This window comes from Sinocyclocheilus rhinocerous, unplaced genomic scaffold (assembly GCF_001515625.1).
Source record: "Sinocyclocheilus rhinocerous isolate Xijiao unplaced genomic scaffold, SAMN03320098_v1.1 scaffold919, whole genome shotgun sequence".
In the NCBI taxonomy this organism is placed as follows: Eukaryota; Metazoa; Chordata; class Actinopteri; order Cypriniformes; family Cyprinidae; genus Sinocyclocheilus; species Sinocyclocheilus rhinocerous.
Window position 1 is genome coordinate 896,185 of NW_015637585.1, and position 10,815 is coordinate 906,999.

A 10,815-nucleotide genomic window follows, 5' to 3' on the forward strand; every position below is an offset into this window, starting at 1 on the left:
AAATATAAAAATTCAACTGCTGGCATTTATGATCCAGCATACAAACAGTCTTTTAATAGGTCAAGCACCAGCAGAAGAGGAGCAGCAGATCTTGGGTGATCTTTTGTGGCCGCTGGATACTGAGTGAGTTCAGACTGAGCTAAACTTTTCATTAAATGTGCATGGCATCCTTTCTGACTGATTCTTCTATTGAGAGCTCCCTGAAAATATCAAAATTATAAAACTGCCTCATTCTACTGCTCCAATTCTTCTTCTTCTTCTTCTTCCTCCTCTTCTTCTTCTTCTTCCTTTCCTGGCTCCTCCTCTTCCTCCTCCTCTTTGATGTCCAGTTCTGGTTTGCTGTGTGTGGGGTTTTTGTCGAGTGCAGGTGTGTGTGAGTTCATTTGAGGCCGAGCTGGGGTCATTTCATTGCTCTCCTCACTGGAGTCCTGACTGGCTGATTGTGCTGAAGAATGAGGCTTACGATGGCACGGTGGGCGGGGCCCAGAACACGAGGAGGTGACTGAGTGGTTGTAGTGTGAAGCCGCCATGCACTCGGCGGTCGAACGATCACAGACGCACTGCAGTCGATCACACACACTCACACCTGAACCTGACGCACATACACAACACAATCATTAACACAAAACTGACCTCCAAAGAAAATGTTCGTAATTGTACTATTTTTGAAGTAGTTTTTGCATGCATTATGTGTGTGTGATGCCATACATCCAGGCTTTCCATTGTGGCAGCTGATGTGAGCGTTGAGTTTTCTGTTTTTCCTGCAGCCCAGAACAATGAGCTGCTCCAAACAGCACTGCTGCAGAAAACAGCACCTGACACAGAGACACGTCAAGGACAGACTCAGGACACAACAGAGCTTCACTGAATTTAATTGTCTGTGTGTACATCTATATATATATATATACACTGCCACTCAATAGCTTGGACACCCCTAACTTATTTTGTGTTTCTTATGATCTTATTAAAGCTTTTGATTGCTTAAATGCTTGAAAAGAAATGATTGATTTCTTTATAACACATACATAGTGGATTTTAGTTTTTATACTAGATATAGACTGATTCAAAAGTTTGGGGTCAGTTATATTTTTTTTATGTTTTTGAAAGTCTCTTCTGCTCACCAAGGCTGCATTTATTTGATCAATTATTGTAAAACGATATACAGTAAAACAGTAATATTGTGAAACATTATTACAATTTAAAATGGCAGTTTTGTGTTTGAATATATTTAAAAATGTATTTTATTTCTGTGATGGCAAAGCTGAATTATCACCATCATTACTTAAGTCTTCAGTGTCACATGATCCTTCAAAAATCATTCTTATATGTGACCCTGGACCATAAAACTAGTCTTAAGTCGCTGGGGTATATTTGTAGCAATAGCCAAAAATACATTGTATGGGTCAAAATTATAGATTTTTCTTTTATGCCAAAAATCATTAGGATATTAAGTAAAGATCATGTTCCATGAAGATATTTTGTAGTTTTACTACCGTAAATATATCAAAACTTATTTTTTGATTAGTAATATGCATTGCTAAGAACTTCATTAGATTATGTATACATTTCAATTTCAGAAAATTGACCCTTATAACTGGTTTTGTGGTCCAGGGTCACATATGCTGATTTGGTGCTCAAGAAACATGTTAAAAACGGATGTGTGCTGCTCAGTAAGTTTGTGGAAACTGTGATACATTTTTTTTCAGGATTTATTTTTAAGGAATATTTTGAAACAGTATAAATGTGTTTACTATCATATTTCATCAATTTAATGCCCCCTTGCTATACAAAAGTATTCATTTAAAAACATTATTATAAATATAAATATATATAAAAAATATATAAATATAAAAAAAAAAAAATTATGGACTCCAAACTTTTGATAACTGCTTGTCCTAACTTAAACTGAAGAATTTTTTCCAGTGAAGATGTGTGTGTTTGTGTGTTCTGACCGGTCCAACTGGTCCACTGGGTTTCCTGTCCCCTGCTGTCCACAGTAGCAGCCGTAGTGTTGATACTCACGAGGACATCGTCCGGTCAGACAGTACAGCATTTCTCCCAGCGCAGACATGTCCCTCAACACCTGACCAGATGCACTGTACTGGAGGAAAGAAGTGCTGCACTCTACACACACACACACACACACACACACAGATTAATCCAACCACACTTCTTTGATTTTGGCATCTTGTCATTTCTCTCTCATCATTTCTGTGTCTGTTTGTTACTCATCCAATATAAGTATGTTTACATGCATAATAGTTTGATTTCAGCTGTACTAAAGCGTTAATTTGCCTTTTTAAATTGCCATGTAAACTGTTTAGTCTGACTGAAAATATACCAGGCAGTTTTGTGCAGTCAGACTAACAGACCTACTGTAAGTAATGCTTTGTGCAGCATGAATACAAGTTAATCAGACTACAGCTGGCTTTGGCTTTGTGTGGATGTGCTGAAAAACAGAGGTGATGTGTATTTAAGGCAAGACACTACAGGCAAAACTGTTATTTTTTCACAAAGATTTTAGGTTTTTTTGCCTTCATAAGTTTTTTTTAGACTAGTGGAAAGATGTATGTATGTAGCTGTATGTTTTGTCCATTTTCTCTATATTTCTTACCTTCAGAGTCGTCTTGCTGCTGCTGCAGATCTGATAGTCCAGCAGCCTCCAATAAAGACCAGGCAAAGAGCGGCGCCACCCGTCTCCGGACCCGGTGAGACTCTGGGAAACACACAAATACACACACTGATTTCTCTGGAGTACAGGCGGATGTGCAGGAGTGTTTGGAGAATAGCTTAACCTAATTTACCCAAGCAGGACAAGTTCTTGGATGAATCCTGCTACAACATTACCATACCAATCAACCAATTCGATTTTAGGAACAGGGTCTACCAATTATTTTCCTCTGATTTCACAAACAAGTTTGGACTCTTTTCACAGTTCTGGGGTTCTCGAAGTGGAAGTGGTCATTATTGGGTAAACTTCTATAGTGGTGAACAGAAACTACTGGGTGTAAGAAAATATCGATACACGTATCGCATCACAATATTTTGTTTGGCGATACTGTATCGATTCTCAAAAACGTGATATCAATATTTTTAAAAAATTTATACAAGATTCATGGCCGTTGTTTCGTTTTGAGTTTATATCCCGACCGCTAGATAGCAGTCTTCTTACCTCTGAACTTAGACAGTGACAACGTGTTCGTTCCGCTCCTGCAAGGTTTGTCCAGTCCTGCCCGCTCCCGCAAACATTCTAATATTGCACATAATTTTCGCGTATCAGGGAGCCGCTGTCAATGGGGAGTATTTAAATCTCTTTTGAATGAGCGCTTGCGCTGTTCACTTTCACTTTCGATTTCGCGATCACGCGCACTCTGTGTAAAGGCAGTACATCTTACGATATAAGATTTTGTCAATAAGCTCCGGATCCGTTGAGTAGCAAATCCACCACCATGGTCTTGTAGGTCATCCCTCCTCTCGACCCATGATCAGTCAAATCTGACTCCTGCAAGCACTTAATTGTTCCCCCTTTACTCATACTGCACAAAAAGTGGTTCAATAGCATTGAATGTTACAGGGACTGATTAATGCAAATGCAGACTCCACGTATCGTATCGCCAGATTCTTGCCGATACACAGCCCTAGAAACTACTGTACAACAAATATATATATTTTATATATATTTTTTTGTTTTGTTTTGTTTTTTTTGAGCCCCCGTTTGCCCCAATAGTAAGAGAAAAAAATCCAAAATAGTGTTTCAATGACAAAAGAAGAGAGAAGAGAGAATGTCAAATTTGCCATCACTCCCTCATCTGTTGTATTGGAAACAGCGTTAATCAGTTTTCTGTAATTTAATGCCAAGGTAATAAAACAAAAGCATAGTGTTATGAATCAAAATTATTATTTTTTAAAAACTGAAGATATAAAAAATATTGCTAGGTTAACTGTGAAAATGCGTCATGACATCCTTATATCAACCTAATTGACCATTTTCACAGACTGCTGAAACAGGAACATGCCTGCTTGGTTAAATCATATTGTTTTTATGTGGATTGTCACTATTACCGATTTTCTCTGATTCCTGTGAGCTGTCAGATGGCTCTTCATCTTCCTCTTTCTCCTGCTCCTCTTCCTCAGCGGACTCCTGCTGAGCTGTAGTGGTCAATGACGGTGCTCGATCCAGGGCAGGAGGTTTCTGGGGACGAGGGGCGGTTTCAACAGCAGCGAGGCCTGATGTTGTGGTCCATGTGCTGACGGGTTTGTGAGGAGCCACAGATGTGGTCTTGTGGTTCTTAGTTAGTTTTGCAGCTGTGTGAGCTGTTGGTCTTGGTGATACGCTGTGAGGTTTAGGGAACAGCGCTGGAATGATCCACGTGGATAGACTGAGCTCTCTGACCCTGGATGGGATCACGGTGGTTTGGGTTTTCACCGATTCATCTTCTTCTTTATCACTTTGTAGATCTTCCTTACTATTTTTCTTGTGCCTTTCATCCTCTTCAGATAGAGATGGCTTTGTGTTGGCTTGTGTTTGAGTTGTCGGTTTGGTTGTGCTAGAGTCGCCTATTAAATCACTCTCTCTGTCAGTCTCTTTATCTTCCTCACTCTTCTTCTCCAATATCTCTTTTTCCTCACTTCCTTTCATTAATGTGCGTTGCACCAAAGTGGTTGCAGCTACTGTGTTTTTATTGGTAGCTGTTGGCAGGGTTGTTTTGTGATGTGAGTATTGATTGGTTGTTATTTTAGTGGGTGTGGTCATCAGAATTATATAAGGGCTTTGACTGGCTTCTTCTGTTTCTATGTCACTCTCTGTCATTTCCTGTTCCTCTTCTCTCTCCTCTTGTGACTCATCACTCTTTTCCTCTGATGTGAGGTGTAAAGGTGGGCTGACATACGGTTTAGCGACGTCACTAAGGTCATTAGTTGTAGTATGTGTACCAGATGTGTGTGTAGTATGTGCTGGTGCAGGTGACTGAAGTGTGTCTTCATCACTCTCGTCGTCCTCCTCCTCAGATGATTGTGTGTGAGTTGTTGGTGTTGTGTGGGGTGTATAGTGAGGGGTGTGTGTGTTTGGATGCGTGTTTGTGTATGTATCTGGTGATTCTGTGACAGTCTGTGATTCTGTTGTTGCAGTTAGCGCTATGTTAATAGTCAGCTCACCTGTCATAAAACCAAAATATTACAGTCAGAAAACATGCTGAATGTTGTAATGAGGTCATTTGCAAATTAATTTTCCGTATAAGAAATGCTCACTGTTTGTGCTCCACTCCATTGCATTGTGGGTTGTAGGGATTTCTTCTTCCTGTTTGTGTCTGCCCGGCTCTTCTGTCATCAGCACTGCAGTAACTAAAATACAGAAAGTGGTTTTAAGATGAAATATTTATTTATATATTATAATAATTGTATAATTTAGTCCTCATTGACTTTTATTATATAAACAAAAACAGTTGAAACATCCTTAAAAATATCTTCTTTTGTGCTGTTCAGAACAGTATGGTTTTATTACCTAAAACTATTAGAATTTTTTTTTAATAAAGTTGAAATAAAACATTAAAAAAATTAAACTTAAAAAATGTACACATAAATTAGAAATGTTGCCTTGGCAACTAACAGAAATAAAATAAAAGTTAAAGTTTAAGTATTAATATTACTAAAATTAAAACTGAAATAAATATCAATTAAAGCTAAATAACTATAATAATTGTAAAAAATTAATTGAAATTAAAATGAAAAGTGAACATATAAAAATATAATACAAAATAAAAAAAATAATTATAAATATTAAACAATACTATAATAGTATATAAATAGTGCTAAAATAACACTGGTGCAGACAATAGAATGCCATACACTCTTGGAAGCAAATGAGGGTGAGAAAATGATGCAAGAATTTTCATTTTTGGGCGAACTATCTCTTTTAATGTGTTTACACATATTGCATTCTTGTTTGAAATAATTATTGTACTAAATGAGTCTTGCTTCTGATACTTAGCGTTCTTATTGGGCAATTTATGCCATTGGTTCTTGATTTAGGCTACATCTTTATTCACTACATATAGACTTTCTTTCTTTATTTTAAATTGCTTAATTAAGAATTAGAAGAAGCCAGCATCTACAAAAAGGAAAGTAATAGAAATGCTAAGAGCCTTACTTGAACTCAAGCTGTGGGGTTTAAAGTCTTGTCGTCATTTAGAATCATTTGATCACATTTGATCAAGTGTTTTTTTTGAACAGTGAGCAGTGAGTGTACTGGAATTTCAAAGAAGTTCTTGATGTACTGTACAAGTTGAGATAAATTTGTTTGTGACTAGCTAAAAGCTCAAAAATACATAAACCAACACAGTGCATCTGAGGCTGTAACTCGGGCTGTAAAAAACGGGACACTCTTACCATCCTCATATTCCACTGCCTCCTCTTCCTCTCTCTCAACTATACTTCCTCTCTCTGAGTTTCTGTCCATTTCTCTTTCCTCTGCTTCATCCTCCTCTTCCTCTGGACCTGAAGATGAGGTTCAGCTTAGATCAATGAAGTCTTTAGGTGGCTGAGGATTATTGGAGTTCTCAGAACTAGCGATGTGAGGGAAAAATCACCCTCTGGGCTACAGAAAAGAGTCTAAATATAAGTTCAGTGAAGCGCTTTACCTGACTGAAATATCCCAGGGTACTTTGTGCTCTGGATATTGCTGCTCTGAGAGCCGTTAACCAGCACCAACTCATTGGTGAAGTTAGTCACAGTCTCATTCAGTGTGCCATTAAGTCCTGAAGACAAAGAGTAAAAGAGGGAGGAATTTTTTATGATATTTAAAGATATCCTTAAGAACAGAGTGTATCTTGTTCACTAATAATTGCTAAAGGTTTCTCATGTACACAGAAACTGCTGGATTTTCATCTTGTATGCACGTGATCTTATTTATTATAATATTTCTACACTCCACTATATATTTGATTTAAATACAGTAAAAACAGTAATATTGTGAAATATTATTACAATTTAAAAGAACTGTTTTCTATTTGAACATATTTTAAAATGCTATTTATTCCTGTGATGCAAAGCTGAATTTTCAGCAGCCTTTACTCCAGTCTTCAGTGTCACATGATCCTTCAGAAATCATTCTAATATGCTGATTTGCTGCTCAAGAAACATTTCTTAATATTATCAAGTTGTGCTTCTTCATATTTTTGTGGAAACCATGATTTACAAGATTCTTCAATGAATAGCAAGTTCAAAAGAACAGCAAATATCTCCTAATATATAAATTGTTTAAATGTCTTTACTGTCACTTTTGATCAATTTAATTCACCATTGCTAATTTCCTATATAAAAAAAATAATTACAAAAATTATATAGCTTATATAGCTATTTATAAATGCATATATGTAATTTTATAATTATTTAAAAACTATTATATTTATTGATATATTTGTTTATATTAAATGATTCCATATTTTTGTGCATTACCATAGAACATGATCTCCATGTCGATGTCTGATGGAGAAAGCTCCACCCTGTCTGAGACACAAACCACACTGTTAGATGATCAGTGTAACTAAATCTCTCTCCCATTCTCTTATGTTTGGATAATCTATTATTTCCCTCAAAAAATTTTTTCAATGCCTGGGGCCGACAAGTAGGCAAGTCCCTTCATTAATACTAAAAAGTCAAGTCATTCATTCAGTATACTGTATAAAGCACATTTAAAAAGCAACAAAGTGCTTTACGGCTATTACAGATATACAGGCAACAATGAAGAGAACAAATTTAAAAAAGGATAAAACAATGAACTAATGTGGGTCTAAACAGCCTCACCTGTTCCATTGACCATATCACTAATATAGGTATCATTATCAGGTAGATCCGTCACAAAGGGAGAGTCTGAAGGGAACATGAAAGAGAAATGAAAATGTTCTTAAGCTGTAATGTAATATATTTTTCTGAACACACCTGCTGTTACTGTACCTGTCTGTGCTGTGATTGGTTGGTTACCTCCAACCTGTTTTGTGACTGGATGGTTGGAGCTGAAGCAGTCTATAACCATCTGATCACAATGACAGAATCCTTCCTCACAGAAATCCAACATATCTGCAAATATTGGATACAGAATTAAGGTCAACCAACTGTTTTCTCCACTTGATAGATGTAACTTAATCATGTCATATAAATACTATACTGGTTAGCGACTCTATAGACAGTGCTTTTGTAGGGCAAAACCCAGAAACAAATTAGCATTTTAGCACTTCTGGTTCCATTGTCTTTAAGCCATTGGGCATTTTACATATGCCGAGTGTAGTTAGGTTTCAAAATTCTTAGAAGGTGAGTTGTTAAGATTGTCACGATGAACAAAATGTTTAAAGATGATAACTGTTTGTTTGTCACAGACCTTTTTTTAAGAAATAGAAAAACGCTATTGGGTTTTTGTCGAAAGGAACCAGGGTGATTTTAAACCCACAAAATTATGTTATCACTGCAGCGCTCTATAAGCATATAGTACAAATACTTTTTATCCCTTAGTTGGAAATAACTTCCTTTAAGGCTCTTTGAAAAGCGAAAATCTGCCATGAAAATGTTTTGAAAAAATGTGTAGTCTACCACAGCTGGAGTTGTAGCTGCAGGTGTAGTTGTTGTATGTTGGTATCCTCCGACTGCAGTTTCTCTCCTTTAGCTCTTGAGAACATCTCCAGTGGGTAAAACAACACCTACAACACAATCACATTCATTTTCATTTATTTGTGTATTTTTATTTATAAAAATAAAAAATATCATTACAAAAATGAAAGGAAATGAAAACATTAATGTCCTCTGATCTCACCATAGATTGTTCTTGCACATGTGGGTGTATGTGTGTGCCTTAATGCCTTTATATCAAATTTAATATATGTGTGCATTTATATTAATATACGCACTTTAATATAAAGTGCGTGTTTGTTTTTTTACACACTTCACTGCTCTGTCTGTTTTTATTTTTAATATCCTTTCACCAACTGCATAGAGAAGCAGCTAAACAGACAGAAAGAGGGGTGAGAGCAAGCGATGAGTGTGTGTGTGTGTGTGTGTCTGTGTCTGTGTGCACGCGCGCGGACTCCACTGTGAAGTTAATAAATCCATTTAAAAATCTTTCTGCCCCCTCCTGAGTCTAATTTCATCCGCTTCCCATCTCTCACCGGTCGAGTGTGTCGGCGGGCTGTACGTGTTTGCGCGCGGTGTCCCTTGTGTTTGCGTTGCTGCAGTAATGTCCGTGATTGTCGATGTCCGCGGGACAGAGTCCGGTCTCACACCGCAGACTGACCGCGAACTCCAGCACCGACCGCAGGTCATCAAACACAGCGTACAGCCAGGTGAACCGCACACCCAGACAACCTGTACGTCAAACACACACGAACAATCATCTATTTGAACGATAAACGACTAATATGTGGTTTAATTATATATTATGGAAATTATATAAATAAAGTGTCCGTAATAATTTCTCCTGGGCGTTTGTTTGATTGTTAAAGGAACTCACCAATCAGAAGCTCATCAGAACTGAGGTCACTTGCTTCTGGGCAGAAAACAGCAGTGCCATGAACTGCACAGAGAAAAGTTTGTCGTAAATTATTGTTTGACATAGATAATTAATTCATAAGTTATCATCACCATATCATTCCAATAAACTGAATAAGCGCAATGCAGTGTACTATGTCAACAGGAACATAAGAATTTTTGCCCCAAAAATGGTAGGAAATCTTAAGTAAATTAGACTGTCTAGCACATAATGCATAGGCCTGTTTTAGATGGCCAATAAAAACTTTTCTTATTCACACTATTTTTTTTGGTATTACTTTATCTCAAGTTACTTAATATAATCCAATCCTACACTGTTCCGTATATATATATTTTAATTGTTAATCTGAAAAATCTGAAAGAAAAAAAAAAACTATAAACTCAGTTTCGCAACAAATTAAGCTAAATATATTTTTAGTCAAGCAACAAACCTAACAAAATAACCTCTCCGAATATTGCAAAATAAAATTTAAAAAATATTGCAAAATATTATTTTGTTTTATTTTTTTAAAACATACTTTTATAATGTGCAGTGAGTTAAAGGTTAATGAACTGGCTGTTTCTTTCTGTTAAAAAAGTGCATTCTGAACAAAACAAATTGTAGAACTTGATACTAAGTATAGTTGTAGGTACAATTTCATGTTAAACATGTAGAAGTTTTTTTATCACTGAATATTGACTGTTAAAATAACTGGCAAATAAAAACAGTATTATTATGAAATATTCCTACATTTCTTTCTTAATATACAGTACTGTATGTTAAAATGTAATTTATTCCTGTGATGGTAAAGCTGAATTTTTTTCAGCAGCAATTACTCCAGTCTTCAGTGTCACATGATCCTTCAATCATTCTAATATGCTGATAAAAAAGTGTAAGAACTAAAAATAATTATCATGTAAATTTCAATTTCAAGATGATGAACTCACGTTCACCTGCACCTTTGCTCCTGACAGAAGAGTGTTTGCATATTCTCACCTTTCTGCAGGGTGAAGAGGAGAAAAAGATACAGCGGCCTCATCTTTATCTGCTACTAAACAATCAGTTGTACCATCCAAATATTCCTAGGTTCAGTCCAGCACAGTGAAGAGGCCAAACCAAGAGCTTCAGCAATCGGAGACACATTCACCTCCTTCTAATGCAGGTGCGTGTAAGAGATGAGAAAATAATCCCAAAATGAACAAAGGCCTATTTAGGACACTCTAAAAGTTCAAAGGGCAAAAGGCAGAGTGGTCACCATAGTAACAGGGCTGCAGGAAGTACACACTCTAGGTTTGTATCAGGTC

At 36.6% G+C, this 10,815-nt stretch overlaps 1 protein-coding gene across 1 annotated transcript; it reads right to left on the reverse strand.

Annotated features, from left to right (window-relative positions):
• Positions 1 to 97: 97 nt before the first annotated feature.
• On the reverse strand, positions 98 to 10,550 carry LOC107749192 (uncharacterized). The gene is made up of 15 exons (XM_016564292.1): positions 10,508 to 10,550; positions 9,494 to 9,556; positions 9,153 to 9,348; positions 8,581 to 8,687; positions 7,951 to 8,073; positions 7,801 to 7,866; positions 7,453 to 7,503; positions 6,636 to 6,752; positions 6,385 to 6,492; positions 5,248 to 5,340; positions 4,063 to 5,154; positions 2,615 to 2,716; positions 1,953 to 2,124; positions 709 to 815; positions 98 to 592 (listed from the first exon to the last, which is right to left on the reverse strand). The coding sequence occupies exons 1-15, from the start codon at positions 10,548 to 10,550 to the stop codon at positions 234 to 236; spliced, it is 2,799 nt and encodes a 932-aa protein (XP_016419778.1). The 3' UTR covers positions 98 to 233.
• Positions 10,551 to 10,815: the final 265 nt, after the last annotated feature.